Below are 17,322 nucleotides of genomic sequence, written 5' to 3'. Positions count from 1 at the left end.
GGCTTAAAAAAACACATGGCCATTTTGTTCCTGAAACAGCACTTCTCCTGTCTTTAGTTTGGGTGCAGTTTTGTTACTTGGTTCTATTAAAGTGAATGGAGCTGAACTGCAATACCATGGACAACCTGAGGACAGGGGTGGTGCCGTTTTTGCATGAAAATAGCTGTGTTTAACATGCCTGGTTGCTTGTTACACAAGAGAGCAGTGGGCAGAGGTCCTGCACCAGCCAGTTGCCTATTAGTCAGAGGCTGATCTTATCGACTACTCGTAAGGGGTAAAAGAAAGAAGTGGGAATGACTTTTCTATGGGACATAAAAAGAAAAATTGGTTATCATCAGGCAGAAGGAAGATATTGCTGGGATTATTTCTATAGATGTTGTGTTCACTTAGGGGTATGCTGATATAGTAAAATATTAATAGTCACATTGAGTTTTTTAAATTGTACAGTATCACATCGTCCCTATCTAGGGTCCATCTACAGTTTTTAGTATGATATTGGAGAAATAGTTATCTTTGCACCTAGCTGGTAGGTAGAAATGGTAAAATCTAAGATTCCTCAGTAGTTGATACCTTTAGCTGACTTTCTTACTTCAGTTATCCATTGAATGTATGATATAATCACACTGTCTTACAATGGCTCTGTATTACCCTTAGGTTGGATGAGCTGTACAGTATTGATTAATGCTTTGAAGCATTTTTGATGCATTTTTTGGGTAGCCATCTTGCATGTGCTACAACATTTGGAGATATGCTTTACAGCAGTCACGTGTGCCATCTGGAGCTGACCTATTGACAGCTATAGAAAAGTTTTCTTGACATGCTCTGTGACCCGTGCAGAGGTCAATATGCATGAAGGGAAAGGAGGAGAGCTGTGACCACCACCTATTGTGAGTGGCCTAATTCCATATTATTTATAATTTAGTGGCCAGACTGAAAACGGAAAAAAGATTTAAGAATGAAAAAACAAATATTAATGTAAAAAAAATAAAAAAGAATTAGAATTTTGATTATATTTACCTTAAAACTTTTCCTTTAGAGGGGGTGATTGGTTTATGAGAGTGAGTCTGTGTTGGGGTCATTGGTGCTGCTGAAGAGGACTGGCATTGCTAGAATGGTAAGAATGGGGCATGTATGGAAATAAAAGCCTATGATCTAATTGTACACACTTACTTGTGTTCTCCTTTCAGTTGTGATGTGAAGCTGTGCCTGTACAGTCTGTGTTTGCAAAGCTTACCTCTCCTGGATACTGAACTTAGACAAGAGCAATACACAGTAAGTGCAACTGAACATTACGGTTTACTCAGCTATAGTGAAGACTCTTGTCTTTTTCCAACCTTATTAACTATGTAATGACACCAATAAAAGTAGTGACATTTTCTGTAATTCATTTTGAGCTTTACTGTGTAGAGTTTGACAGAACTAGCACGGTCACCTTGTGATTAGAGGGTTGAGCACTTGATGTCTCTCTTGTCCTGCTAGACACCTACATAAAGCACTTATCTGATTAATTTGCATTTTAGTAGACTGCTGAGTGCTATGTAGGTAAACTGAACAGGCAGAACTGTAGGGTACAATATAGGCGACAAACTGAGCCTCAACCTGAGTCCCTAATAAAGGGAGAAAGCAGACATTACCCATAATGCCTATAGTTACACATATAAATTGTAAGACTGGACATCCACCTTGATGTCCTTATGATGTATTTTCAGCACAGAAATGAAACGGTACGATGGATCTATACAGGAAATCTTTATCTTCTGACCATGGTTCTGTTCCTTTAATTTGATGTTGAAACTGGGGATAAAATATTTTCTGCAGACTATAGGTCACAACATATGTCTCTATTAGCCGGGAATAAATTGCTCTGCTGCAACCCCTGAGCCCTGTCTTCACCAGAACATTGATTTTTCCTCTTTATAATCTTGTGCTCTAGATGTTTGTACAGATTCTCCGTATAAACCTGACCGACTTACTGCTGGAGAAGAAGATTGATAGAGAACTGTACACGCACATTATTTCATCGCGGGAGGCGGTAAGACGTCATTTTCCTCTGACTTGAGAAATAATAATTTTTTTTAGGTGTTAGTCCAGTATGTAGCTGATGCTTTCTTATAATTGTTTGCATGAGTTGTGGGAAGAAAATCTTATCATACCCATAGGCTACATGTCCGTTTCTGAAAATAAAAATCCAAATTGTTATCTTGGTGAAGTCTTATTAGTCCATACAGGTGTTTTTGTCAGCTTATGTAAGGGTGAGCGTGGGACGTGAAACCAGGAGTGTGCAGCTGAGACTAAGGGCCCTTGTACACGGGATGGTTATTGTGCAGAAAACCGTTATATCGTTCGAATTGAAACGATGATCGTCCTGTGTAATTGCAGTCAACAATTGAAAAATCGTTTGTGTGTCGTTGATTTAGAGCTGACCCTAAAATCAATGTTCATTCGTTGTAATTCCACATTCGTTCACTAATCGTTCAGTGTATTTCCAAATCGTTCCTTCTGTTGCTGGAATCAGATAAAGTAAATGATAGTAGTAACAAACGTTCTGTGTAATTTGGTGAACAATTTCAAGTTAACGATAAACAATCTCGTTGGCGATCATTTATCGTTAATTGGTAATCGTTAAAAATCGTTTTGTCTAATAGGACCTGAAGTCAGCATTACATATGCCACAGCAGTTGGAGTGGGATCTCTGGCCTTTAGACAATTTCTTTGCACTCATAGTAGTGATAACCAGGAGGATTGCACTGATGATATGGTTCAAACCTCATGTCCCACCTAGTGTTATATGTCTGATGATCAGCAATAGAGTGATAGACAGGTATGCAATACCATACCCAGGCACCAGTTGTAACCTAACAAATAAACAGTTCTGTTCTATGGTAGACTTATAAGTAGATTAACAACACAGTAGATGGTTGAAAAATAACTATACTCGCCTCGCCTTGATTCCCCCACTGCTTCCATTCTAATGGTGCCTGGCCTCCTGTCCTATGCACTGACTTCTGTTTCAGATGACTTCACAAACTGACTGCTCAGCCAATCACTGCTTTCATCAGTGCATCACCTCAGTGATTGGTTGATCAGGCAGGTGATGCAGGTTTGGGATGACATCAAATCTGGATGAAGTGGGAGGACGGGAGACCAGGTGCCGTCAGAATGGCAGCATTGAGTGATCTGGAGAGGTGAGTATGGAGTTGTTGTTGTTTGTTTGTTTTTTTGTTTTTTTTTAATTGGCAGTACTTGGGGAAAAAAAATACCAAAACAAAAAAAATTACCCTTAAATTCCCCCTTTAATGCTGTTGAACCCGTACACATAGCGAGACACAATTAAAAGAAGGGCCCTTTTTAGGCTTTGCCTCTGGATGCCGAGATGAAATGGCAGACCACAGAGGTTTTCCTTAGCTTGTATTATAGCCATTGCCCCATCCTTACTGTGCCCACACTATCTGCATGATAATAATGCTCAACAAGTGTCAAGTAACAAGTGTCCTTAACATATTAAAGAAGTGGAATCTGAGCAGCATCAGCAGCTGATGATCTAATGTTTAAGGAAAATTAACTAACTAAAAAGTCAACTAACATAGTTAAACTTTTGTGATACACCAAGTTAAATATCTTTGCACTTACATTTAGCAAACTTGCCTCCATTTCCTGATATGCCCTTTTGTTACTTCCCATATTTGACAGGTTATGAGCGGCCACTCTGCTCTAAAAGCAGTGATCTGGTTGGTGTATATATGGCTATAATGTACACGTATTGCAATATAGTATATAATGTATAATATATACAAATATGTATACTATGGCTATAGATAAACCAGTCTGACCACTGCTTTTAGAGCAGAGTGGTGGTTAGTAACCTAGACAGTGAGCTGTCAACAATGGAGGAGGAGGCGGCAAGTTTGCTAAATTAGTGTATTTGCAAAAAATATTTGACTTGACGAGTCCGACAAGTATAACTTTATTAATTCCTATGAGAAACCCCTTTAATGAGGCACCCAAATTTAAAGTCACGTTGGATTTCCCCCTATTTGTAGGAAAGTCAACACAAGGATCACGTCAACAGCTAATATTTATGGCCGTAATACAGACCTTTCTACCAGGAATATAATACTGAACATAGAAAACCATTGTCATTGTCTGTTTTACAACCAGTTTAATCCTTTTTAATCCAGGAGTTGGAGGAGCTTGAACAGACGCATCAGACGAGGTTAACAGCGAAAAAGTCATCCCATAAAAAGGGTTCGGAGTCTCAAACCATGGAAGACATTGAGAGGAGGGAGAGAGAACATTCTGATCACCTCATACGAAATGTACGTCCAGAAAATTGTGTTTAAATAAAACCATCACTTGCACCGTGTAGATCGCCAACATAGTGTTGTCACAAATTGTACTGGCTTCAGCATGTTTTTCCATGAAAAAAGTTGTGTAGTCCCTATAGCCTAAATTACCATCTCTCTACTGAAATACACATATATCTCTCTTGGGACATGCAGGGCAGAATTAGGCGTGTTTATACAATGCCACAGGTGGTGGAGCAGACAGGAAATGAAAGCAGCAGCAGCTGCTGCAGACTGGTATAAAATGTTCTGCAGCAGCTCTGGATGGGGAACTGGCATGAGTGCCATGAGCAGGCTTTTATGAACAGCAAAGGGGACACAATGCTTTCTGGGAATTGTACTAAGTAACTGCTCATTTAGGAATTAAACTGATTATTGGAAATCAAAAGAGAAGATGCAGATCCACAAAACACATAGATTTCTGGTAATTTCAGAATGATGGTAAATAATTCTATATGCTTCTGCAGTTTATTTATTTATTTTTTTACCTGCAGTCAGAATACCCCTACCTGCCAGAAAGTGCCAGAGATTTGTAATTTACTTCTAATAAAAAAATCTGAAGTCTTCCAGTACTTATCAGCTGCTGTATGTCCTGCAGGAAGTGGTGTATACTTTCCAGTCTGACACGGTGCTCTGCTGACTCCTCTGTCTGTGAGAGGAACTATCCAGAGCAGTAGCAAATCCCAATAGAAAATCTCTCTTGCTTTCCAGACTGGAAATAATACACCTCTTCCTATAGGACATACAGCAGCTGATAAGTACTGGAAGACTTGAGATTTTTTAAGAGAAGTAAATTACAAATCCTTGGCACTTTCTGGCACCAGTTGATTTAATTTTTTTTTCTTATGAACTACCCCTTTAATATAATAGCTATACTCTGCGGCACATGTAGTTTTTGATATTGACAATAGTTGAATCCACGTTTAGGCCAAGCTGCGGCTTTCAGGGTCTTACAAAACTCTCCACATGCCCTGACAGTCACGGTTATATATACTAGGAGTTTACATAGGGTTTCTCTTTTACCAAGTGAGTAGAATCCTTAATTTGGTTTAAGGGTACAAACCCACTTGACGTATTTGCTGCGTGAATCAGTCTTAAAAATAAGCAGGCAAAACGCAGGTTGGCTTTATACAATTGTTCTGCGTTAAAATACGCAATTGCGTATTTTTGAAGCGTGAAGCTTGTTGTTAGCAAAGCATCAGTTGTTAACAACCTGTGCGAAAAACGCAAGTAGCTTCACGCTTCAAAAATACGCAATTGCGTATTTTAGCACAGAACAATTGTATAAAGCCAACCTGCGTTTTGCCTGCTTATTTTTAAGACTGATTCACGCAGCAAATACGTCAAGTGGGTTTGTACCCTTACACTCAATGAGGGAGATTTATCAAACATGGTGAAGCTGGCTCAGTTGCCCCTAGCAACCAATCAGATTCCACTTTTCCTGTTCCAAAGAGTCTGTGAGGAATGAAAGGTGTAATCTGATTGGTTGCTAGGGGCAACTGAGCCAGTTTCACTTTACACCACGCTTGATAAATCTCTCCCAATCAGTCTGTAGAGTCTAAATATGGGGGTTCCCACACTCCATACCAGGGGCCTGGGTTGTGCATAAAATAAAATAGCCTTTGCCTTTCTATTTCCTCAGCCCCCTTCATGTTGTTACCCATTGTCCTATGTGCTTCATAGCGGTACTGTATACATTATTTCCTTACAGTTAGAAGGATTCTGGAAACAGATTGAGAACGTCCATCAATTACTTCACGACAAAGCCAAGTGTTCCTATGATGAAGCTGAAAGGATAATGATGAATGTGATGTTGAAAATGATAATCGTCGAAAACATCCTGTGCGATTCCCAGGAGGAGCTGGTGATGGTAATTTATGCCACTTGTTACACGTAATATACAGGTTAGATTGTATAGAAGTGTTTACCAAGATGTCGCTTTCCAGCTGTTGCAAAACTACAACTCCCATTGTGCCCTTCTCTGTTCACATTTATTTTAATTTTTTTTAATGCAAAAATGTGCATAAAAACAACAGACAGCTGATAGTTAGCCTAGCCTGGTAGATTCCATTATAATGCAGTGACTTCTGGTGGGTGATGTTGGTTTCCATCATGCCACAGATCCTTCATTGCCATGTGGACACCATTAAAGATGGAAACCACAACACAGATGGGAACGGAGCTTTCCATTTACTGAGATTGAGCAGCCGCGTTACCAATCAATGGATCATTTAAGCAGGCGTTCACGTTCATCGTTGTCGGCAGCACGTCACCTGTTTGCACAGAGGGATATGCTGCCGACAAGCAATGATTTATAGGCCGGCGCATTCTTTGTGATAAGCTGACAAAGTGCATTTGCTCGTTCATCGGCTGATTGACTGTTCTTTAACATGGGGCGGTAGTTGGCTAATGTTTGTCCATGTTAAAAGGTAGAGATGAGCGAACCGGGTTTGGGTTCGAGTCCATCCGAACCCGAACGATCGGTATTTGATTAGCTGTGGCTGCTGAACTTGGATAAAGCTCTAAGGTTGTCTGGAAAACATGGATATAGTCAATGACTATATCTATGATTTCCACATAGCCTTAGGGCTTTATCCAAGTTCAGCAGCCACCGCTAATCAAATGCCGAAAGTTCGGGTTCGGATCGACTCGAGCATGCTCAAGGTTCGCTCATCTCTATTAAAAGGCCTTAAAGGGGTAGTTCAGCAAAAGAAAAGGAAAAAAATTCTGATCCACCGGTGCCAGAAAGTGCCAGAGATTTGTAATTTACTTTTATAAAAAAAAATTCTCTAGTCTTCCATTACTTAGTAGCTGCTGTATATCCTGCAGGAAGTGGTGTATTCTTTCCAGTCTGACACAGTGCTCTCTGCTGCCACCTCTGTCCGTGACAGGAACTGTCCAGAGCAGTAGCAAATCTCCATAGAAAACCTCTCCTGCTCTCCAGACTACAGAGAATAAAGCAAAGAATACAGCACTTTCTGCAGGACATACAGCAGCTGATCAGTATTGGAAGACTTGAGATCTTTTTAATAGAAGTAAATTACAAATCTCTGGCACTTTCTGGCACCAGTTGATTTGAAAGAATTTTTTTTTTTTGCTGAACTACCCCTTTAAATTAGCCTTTAACTTCCAGCTAAGACATGTTTAAAAATGTTACATTCAGGCTGATCCAAGCTGCCCCTTGGAATATGCTTAGCATGGCCTGCTGCAGCGATCTCTACCCACTAGCTCATCACAGTGGCTCTTAGTGAGATCACGTGCTGCTGAAAAGGTTAAAGGGGTCTTCTGGGAAATTACCTGATAGTCCATTTTACAATGAGTGGGGACCCCGTTGAACAGGAGAATGAAGACGCAATAATAATAATATTTATTTGTATATCGCCAACAGATTCCACAGCAATGGTGTTAGCTGAGGTCAGGTTCAACTACATTCCACCAGTGGTGTTTGAAGTCCTTGGTGATTCAACAATGTACTGTCCCCCAAATCCCCCAAACGCCGCTCAATCAAAAAGGGCCAGTTCCGATGGGACATATGGTTTTTCATCTTAGTCCGCAACACAAAACCCAGGACACTGTATTAGGAAAAAGCAAGAATAAAATAGCATCATTTTAATTTATTGCCTTTTTCTCCAAAGGAAATCCAAGAAAAAATGATCCGCTGGGAGCACATGGCAAAGGTGGTGGAATCCTTAAAATACCAGATACAGGAGGAAAGTGAATGCAGACTGAACGCAGTCTCCAAGACGCTGGAGCAGCTGACAATAAAGAAGAAGCTGACCATGAAGCAGAAGGAGCGCCACCTTACACAGCTCTTCAAAGACTTCTGGGAGGAGGTGTCGCGATATAACAAAGGTGAGAGGGTCAGATAGTAAGGAGGCGATGATGGTCACTGCTGAGGAATTTTCATAGCAAACGCCTGGGGATGTTTATCTTTTAATATGATGTTTTAAGTAATTTTACATGTTTTTTTTTTTTTGTTGCTCCTTTTTTATCCTTGAGCCCAATGGGCAAATTTTACAATTGGGCAAAACCAACCAATCATTTATAGAAACATCTATCACATATCAGGCTGGGTTCACACTACGTTTTTGGAACCCGTTTTTTAATTTTATTATCCATTTTTTGCAAAAAACCCCAGCAAAAACGAATGCAATTGTGTGCATCCTTTTTGATCCGTTTTTCCATTGACTTCTATTATAAAAAATCGGATCAAAACGTATACTTTTTGTTAACGTACACAAAAAGGTAGCCAACCACATTTGTCAATGGCTGTGTGGCCCTTGCAGCCCTATGTGACCTGTGTATGCCTCATATGTGGACTTTGTGGTCCTATCAGTGCCATGTGGCCATTGCAGTTCCCTCCAGTGTAACCCTCACAGCCCCTATCAGTGCCCCTGAGCCCGGCAGCCCTTTTATTGGTACTGCAGCCATTGAATCCCCATCTAGTCTTGCAGCCACCATCCATGCACATGTGACACTCCCAGCCGCCTCTACCACTGTCTGGTTGGTTTCCACATATATTTTGTTACTATATTCTAGTACTATGCACAGAACCCTTTCCCTTTTAGGTTTTGCAGGTTTTATATGCTATCTCTTCTATAAATAGGTGATCTTCGATCATCTTGACCTGCACATTAAGACTTTCATATAGTTTGCATATATCCTCATCTGCGGATCTATCTGGCATGTTCTGTAAACAAGGCCGGATGCCAGACTGAGCGCTCCAGGGCTATTCAGTGCAGTGACTTCAATTTAACCGAGGTCAATGTCTGCTTATATATCAAGCGCAGATAGAGAGGAAGATGACTATTAACTCTTCCTGTAGATGACTACATGATGTGATATGCAATGATAGAAAGAGCTTTATGTGGAATGACCATTTATAAATCACGGCTATGCTTCCTAAATAATTATATGAAGTGTATAAGATGCTTTAATGGGAATATAAATTGTTGTCCCCCGCCGCCTTAAGACATTAATATGAAAAGGAAACTGGTTCTAGGTGTCTCATAAAATATCACTTATTGTCCTTCAATAAAACAGTGGCTGTATGCAGAAGTGAATCGAGTGGGAACCTGCTAATATAACCACCAGGTCTTAGGCTAGATTATTTGTTATCTATCTGAATGGCACCTACTCTCTAAATGATGTTAGAATGTATATATGCCTTTCCTTGTATTGTGATATATGCCAATACTCCATAAAGCCAAACAATACCATGCAAAAGCAAACATATAGAAAAAATGGCTGCACCTCACACCCATGGCTGACACTAAGGCCTCTCGGCTGCATTTAAAAACCAGAAGTTAGTATGTATATATAATTTAATCAAATCATATTGCCTCATGTACCGCGTGCAGGTCTTCTGATACACATGAGTCCCTACACTAAACGACACTGTGCCGGTCATTAACCTCCAACAGCGCCATGCGAACACCAACAGGGGAGGGGGGGCCTCAGAATAGCCCTGCAACACCACTGTCACAGGACCAAACCTACTGGGCCCCCCCACACCCTGCAGTCGCCACCGGTGGAGAAGGCGGCTGCCAAGCAACACAAGTGTGAACAAGGTGCTACTACTCACCAATGCACCAGCAGGTAGAATGGTAGAAAGAGGAGGCACTTACCATATGTACACAGGTGCTTCCTGCTGATTGGGGCGACATGGGTCTTACAAGGGAGGAGTGCAAGCCACATAGAGAAAGGAGAACATGTAAAATGCAAACATAGAGAAAAAGTGGTTGCACCTCACACCCATGGCGGACACTAAGGCCTCTCGACTGCATTTAAAAACCAGCGCCAGAATGTTGGTATATAATTTGATCAAACCATATTGACTCATGTACCACGTGCAGGTCTTATGGCCCACACTAAAAACAACACTGTGCCGGTCAGCGACTGCCAACCCCGCCAAGCAAACGCCAAGAGGGTAGGGGGGGCCACAGAATAGCCCTGCAACCCCACTGTCACAGGATCAAACCCCATGCCCCCCCCCCCCCCCCCTCACACACACACCCCGCAGGCACCGCTGGTGGAGAAGGCAGCTACACAAGTGTGAACAAGAGGTTACTACTCACCGTCAGGTTCTCCAGGCTTGTGCAAACAATACCATGTATTAACAGTTTTTGTTTTTTTAATTAATTAAATATATACAAATGCAGTACAGCATATAAAAGTGGGATAGCTGTTGGCCAAACTATTGGCAGACAATTATTATCCCAAACTTCCCATACACATGTATGCTCAGCTGGTGTGTTTTCAATGGGAATAACCTGTTGTCATACTCTTCTAATGAGATTTATTTATCCTAGAACAAAAGGATCAGGCCACAATACTCATGGATGGTCGTTGTTAACAACAAAGTAAACAGGTTCAGTTAACATTTAGGCTATGTTCACACTGCGTATGAATCTGTCCGTAGTGCGAACCGCGAATATACGCACATAGTTTTGAGGTTGATGCTTTCGCTTGAAAATATATGATATACGCCCGCACAGTGCACACTACTGTACGTATGAGCTTACGGCCGGATCGTATACGGCGCCGTGAAAAATGAACAAGACCATTGTTTGAGGACGGAAATGTTGAAACTCACGGCCGTGGATTTCCATGCGGTCCCGTACAAAGTACTTATTTCAGCCAAATTGAACTTGATTTTTCGATCCAAAAGGTTCTGTGTGGTTTACGGGGCTGGGCGAAGATTTCCGAGTAAATGACCTGTTTTAGATCACTTCGAAACAAGCTAGGGAAGCATAACTGTACTACGGGCGTATGTTCGCGGTTCGTACGCATCCGGCCACATGTCGATTTTTCCCACGCCCGTAGTTTCAGCCGCACATGTACGGTGGCGAAAGGATTCGTACGCAGTGTGAACATAGCCTTTAATGTGTATGGCCAACTTAAAGAAGCACACAGGTTTTTTTTTTTTACCCATATAATGCATACTTACCAGCATTGATTCTGCAGTGTCACCTGTTTCTTCCCAGCTGAGCTATCTTAACATATTTTGTCACTGTAGCAGGGTCCATCATACATGGCACAGATGGTGATGCCATTGAAAGCTAAAGGTGCACATGTTATTTCCAGGGGGTCATCATGAAATCACATGATCCAACTTAAAGGGGTTATACAGGCTTAGAAAAACATAGCTGATTTCAATTTTGTTTAACACACTTGGAAGAAGAGGTAAAATTTCACTTGATCCTTAGAAACTATATGTCAATGTATCTGTAGAAATATTACTTAAGAGTGGTCAAATTTGGACAACTTCTCCTCATGGAACTGATTTGCAGTACCACACACAACCTGGAGACAGGGGTGGTGCCTTTTTTGCAAGAAAGTAGCTGTTCTTTCCCCCCCCCCCCCCCCCAGAAACTTTCAGATTGAAAGAAACAGCTAAATGAAGTAATAGTAGCTGAATTATAGGAAGCAGCTGTTAAATAAAAAAATAAAAAAAACTGTATTTTTAATACAGTATCTCACAAGTCCTGTCGTTTTGTGGTGATTATTTTCCTCTGAATCTCAGCATTTTCAAGACGCTGAGCTTTAGGTATTCGCTAGCTAATCAGATTATCTCATGGATTTTCAGCTAGAGGTTATTTTCTTCAACACACTTGGAAAGAGAGTAAAAAATTCACTTGATTCTTAGAAACAGTGTGTCCGATGTAATGTATCCGTAAGACAGTCATATTACTTAAAGGGGTTGTCAGATTTAGACAACTTCTCTTCATGTTGCTAGTGTTTGGTATTAATAATTGGTATATATCAATATAATATGAGTAGTGTTTAGCGAGCGTGCTCGGTCAAACATCAGGGTGCCTTATTGAGCTCTATACTCGACCAAGCACTTTGGGGTGCTTTTAAAATATTTGGTCTACTGTACTCACACAGTGTGTCAGTACAGTAACACAAATATTTAAACCGTTTCGAAGCTCCCAGCATCATCTTTCGGTATGATGTCAGGAAATTGTTTAGGGGTACCTTCACAGTAAAAAAAAACAATAAAGCAGCCATACTTGCCTGTCTATGTTCCTCCTGATGTCCTCCAGCTCAAACTCTGGTTCCCTGCTCAGTGACAGCCTGCTCAGCCAATCACGGGAAATTGCACTGATTGGCTGAGTGGGTTGTCACTGAGTGGAGGACCAGAGTCGGTGCTTTGGGCATCAGGATGAGTGCGGACAGGTAAGTATTGTTTAATACTATAGCAGCTGCACAGCATGTTATGTTTTACCAGATGCTGTGCAAGACACATTTTACAAGATGTTTATGCAAGGCTAATAAGAACTTGGGCGGTATGCCAGCAATTAACTGCAATAAAATTTTTGTTCTAATTTTTGTATATTTCTTTTAAATATCCTTTCAATTAACAATATATACAAAAAAATTAAATAGGTTAAACAGGCGCCCTCCGCTCCGCCAAACAAGGAGCACCTGATTAAATACACACGTCTATTTTCAATGGGAGTTGAGTATAATTACTCAACGGAAGCATTTTAGTGCTCGCTCAACCCTAGTCATATGTGCTGAATATATTTCTCTTTATCAACCAGAGCTTATGGAAAGGATTTTTTAAGTTGATTTCTTTTTAGTAACATAGCTACTTAGAGCCAATGAGGAAAATGATGTAATATTGAACCTTTAAGACCATTAGACATTAGCAGAACTGTGGCAATCTATATAAATGAGTTAGTTTTTAGGAGTTAAGGGTTTGAGGCCAACTATAATTGATCCCTTGGTCAGCTCAGCCATTAATCATTAATAATTGCCTAAACAAAATCCAGCCTGACCATTTCATCTTTATATAGATCTGTTCAAATATTATCATTACCCATTATTGGCCGGAATATCTCTAAGTTTATTTTCACAAATCTGTTTGCCGTATATGTGGGGGAAATCTCCTCATGTATACAGTTATTGTATCAAACTCCCAACACAGGCCTTTTTGGCCTCCTATTTTATAGTTTACCTCTGTGATTTTCCATCCAGTAAAAAAAAAAAAAAATTTTTTATGTAGGATGCCCCTTTTAAGAGCCTTAAAAGGATACTCATATCAGAAAAAGTTATCATCTCTCCAAAGGATAAGTATTAACTGATTGAGGGGGATATGAATGCTGGCGCCCCCTGTGATCTCTGGGACAGGGACCTTAGTCTCTCATTAGAATGAAGCGGTCGCTCATACCTAGTTTGTTCTGTATGGGCGCTTCTGGAAACAGCCAAACACTTGACTGTTTCCACATCTCCCATAGAGAATGAGTGGAAAGGTTGTGCGCATGTGCAACCTGCTGCTTCTTTCTAACTGGTTACTAGGGAGCTCTATTCTCGAGACCGTGGGGGGGAACCTTTAGGCTAAGTTCACAGTTTCTGCATAAAACTCTATGGAATCCCAGCCGGAGTGCATGATTCTAAGCGCAGTGCAGACAATGTAATGGGCAGCTCTGGGCGCACTTTACGTTGTCGGCTATGGTGATTTAAAATGCGGGCACACCAGAACGTGCCCGCATTCCAAATATAAAGAACTTAGGTTCATCCAGCCGGTACTGCAGTACTGGTCGGGAAAAACTTCATTGACACCGGCCGTTCTGTGCCCTGGCCGGGTCACAGAACGGCCGGTGTCATACATAGTGTGAACCCGGCCTTAAAGTAAATGAATAATCAGAAAATGGCCTATTTTTTCCTATTTTCCTGAAATCTTACAGCTTTATCATCACAGACCAGATTACAATAAAAAGTGACACCAGTATATACACTCACCGGCCACTTTATTAGGTACACCATGCTAGTAACGGGTTGGACCCCCTTTTGCCTTCAGAACTGCCTCAATTCTTCGTGGCATAGATTCAACAAGGTGCTGGAAGCATTCCTCAGAGATTTTGGTCCATATTGACATGATGGCATCACACAGTTGCCGCAGATTTGTCTGTTGCACATCCATGATGCGAATCTCCCGTTCCACCACATCCCAAAGATGCTCTATTGGATTGAGATCTGGTGACTGTGGAGGCCATTTGAGTACAGTGAACTCATTGTCATGTTCAAGAAACCAGTCTGAGATGATTCTAGCTTTATGACATGGCGCATTATCCTGCTGAAAGTAGCCATCAGATGTTGGGTACATTGTGGTCATAAAGGGATGGACATGGTCAGCAACAATACTCAGGTAGGCTGTGGCGTTGCAACGATGCTCAATTGGTACCAAGGGGCCCAAAGAGTGCCAAGAAAATATTCCCCACACCATGACACCACCAGCCTGAACCGTTGATACAAGGCAGGATGGATCCATGCTTTCATGTTGTTGACGCCAAATTCTGAGCCTACCATCCGAATGTCGCAGCAGAAATCGAGACTCATCAGACCAGGCAACGTTTTTCCAATCTTCTACTGTCCAATTTCGATGAGCTTGTGCAAATTGTAGCCTCAGTTTCCTGTTCTTAGCTGAAAGGAGTGGCACCCGGTGTGGTCTTCTGCTGCTGTAGCCCATCTGCCTCAAAGTTCGACGTACTGTGCGTTCAGAGATGCTCTTCTGCCTACCTTGGTTGTAACGGTTGGCTATTTGAGTCACTGTTGCCTTTCTATCAGCTCGAACCAGTCTGCCCATTCTCCTCTGACCTCTGGCATCAACAAGGCATTTCCGCCCACAGAACTGCCGCTCACTGGATGTTTTTTCTTTTTCGGACTATTCTCTGTAAACCCTAGAGATGGTTGTGCGTGAAAATCCCAGTAGATCAGCAGTTTCTGAAATACTCAGACCAGCCCTTCTGGCACCAACAACCATGCCACGTTCAAAGGCACTCAAATCACCTTTCTTCCCCATACTGATGCTCGGTTTGAACTGCAGGAGATTGTCTTGACCATGTCTACATGCCTAATTAAGTGGTAACGTGCAGTTGGACAGGTGTACCTAATAAAGTGGCCGGTGAGTGTATATTAGATGAGATTAGGTCATTCACAATAGATGATGGTCGTAGACCACCTCCTTCCGCACACTGACCTCTGTACAGGTCATAGAGCTTGAATAGAAAACTCTCCCATAGAAGTCAACGAGTCAGCTCCGGACTATTGTTATCTATGGTCCATATCCCTGATGAAAACATATCTCTACACGTTGTTGTAGCAGCTCTGACAAGATGGCATAAAGGAACATATAAAATTATCTGTTTCCGTGTCTGAATTCAATGAGTGAATAAACATTAGGTGCTACATCTTCTTTACATGAGATTAATAAAACAAATAGCCAGCTAAGAATCTGGAAGACACACATTAAATGAGATGAAGTAGAAGACTTGAAGATGAAGGGTCAGAACTTTTCCAGGAAAACTTCATCTGCTAAAGATCCCCTTTAATTACAGAGTAGATATGTCCTGTTATTTGTTTACAGCCGTCTTTGGTTAAGTGGAATAGATAATTTAAGGTCGCGTAGCTGACTAAGCATGAAGGAGACAGCCCCTGGTCTAATATCCGTCTAGGCAGCCGCGAGTCCCATATCATAACTAATTAAAGGACTGAAATTGGATGGGAACGTTGTCCGTAAGATACATAATAAACATAACGTAGAAATAGCCAAATGTATTTGCTCTTAGCAATGGAAGGGATGGTAATTAGAAAAACCCATGAGCTACAAGCCCCTTGATGTATTTGCTGGAAATCATTACAGTCAGTTTTCGGTATAAACACGAGCCTCATATGGAGTCCTGGGAATTTTTAATTTTTTTTTCTAATCTATGTTTTTTTGCAGTTTTTGTTTGCTTGGTCTGTGGAGCCATTTTGATCATGTCATCTACCATGTTTCACTCTAATATTCCCAGATAATGGTGCGTGGTCAATGTGCTTGGTCTGACTTACGGTCATTAGGTTGGTAGCATAGAACATAACTTCTTAAGAAAATTTGATCCTTATCAATGCCTGCTTTAGGGATGTGAGACCTGTACAGTAGCATAGGGCACATCTAAGCATCCTGCTGAAGGGTGGCACCGATGCTATGCAGCCAACAATACCATGAGAATTAATTGTGTCTTCCTTATGCTCGCCCCTTTTATATAGTATACGCTCCAACTTATGGCACAAAGTACATATCAGCCCTACAGAACTACACTAAATGGATACAGACCATGGACCAGACACCTTAATAATATATGGAAACCAGCTCAGAGCCTACTTTGTATACAGACCACAGAACTGAAATTCCTTATTTACAGACCACAGACCAGTACCGCCTGTAAATAGACCACAGACAAGAACCCCTATTTTTAAACCCTAAAACATGACTCCTTTCCATTCAAAATCCAGATGAGTCCACCCCTGTATATACAACCCATATGTATCCCTACTTTTAAAGACTCCAGATGAGGCCAGAGTGATGGTAACCATGAGCTGAGTTCTGGAGAACTGTCAGTAGCATATCACTGACCTAAGAGGCATTTTAGCTGGCATGCGGGTATCCATTCCAGGATTAAGGGCCTTGCTGTTGGCTTCAAAAATAAAAGATTCTGGAAGTCTGGAAAGATTCTATCTGAGACATTTAGATACTCACCTCTCCCCATTCCTGCACTTCTCTCCTAGACTCTGCCCCCACATAAAACTCCCCAATGCTGAGGCTATTATCAGGATGCTGTAGGCGGCATGACCCAGGAGTCAAGGAAAGTATAGGAGGGAATAAGTGACTGTAAATAATAAATGCATCACTGGAGAGATATGTTGGTTCTTGCAGGAGACTGGAAGCCTTCCAGACATTTCAGGAGGGTTGACAGGTATGCTTTATATGTAACGAGTAACAAATACCATATATTGCTAAAAATAGGCTTTGTTGGGGTTTGTCCACTGTAGCAATGTTGAATGATCTTGTCGGTCAATGAACAGAGATGAGTGAACCTCGAGTATGCTTGGGTTCATCTAAGGCTGAACTCTCCATGTCTTTGATTAGCGGTGGCTGAAAAAGTTGCATGCAACCCTAATGCTGCCTGAAAAACATATCTATACTACTTCA

The 17,322-nt window shown here is 41.3% G+C and overlaps 1 protein-coding gene across 1 annotated transcript in view; it reads left to right on the top strand.

Annotated features, from left to right (window-relative positions):
• Nucleotides 1-17,322, top strand: part of EVC (EvC ciliary complex subunit 1) — a 65,041-nt gene that overhangs the window by 21,037 nt on the left and 26,682 nt on the right. Inside the window, exons 5-9 of the mRNA XM_069977399.1 lie at nt 1,188-1,272; nt 1,934-2,032; nt 4,179-4,316; nt 6,055-6,213; nt 7,979-8,195. Of these exons, the coding sequence (XP_069833500.1) occupies nt 1,188-1,272; nt 1,934-2,032; nt 4,179-4,316; nt 6,055-6,213; nt 7,979-8,195 (698 nt within the window). The remainder of the gene's footprint in view (nt 1-1,187; nt 1,273-1,933; nt 2,033-4,178; nt 4,317-6,054; nt 6,214-7,978; nt 8,196-17,322) is intronic.

This window comes from Dendropsophus ebraccatus, chromosome 7, assembly GCF_027789765.1.
Source record: "Dendropsophus ebraccatus isolate aDenEbr1 chromosome 7, aDenEbr1.pat, whole genome shotgun sequence".
NCBI lineage: Eukaryota > Metazoa > Chordata > Amphibia > Anura > Hylidae > Dendropsophus > Dendropsophus ebraccatus.
Note: the sequence above shows the minus strand (reverse complement) of the source record. Positions and strands in the feature narration are given on the sequence as shown.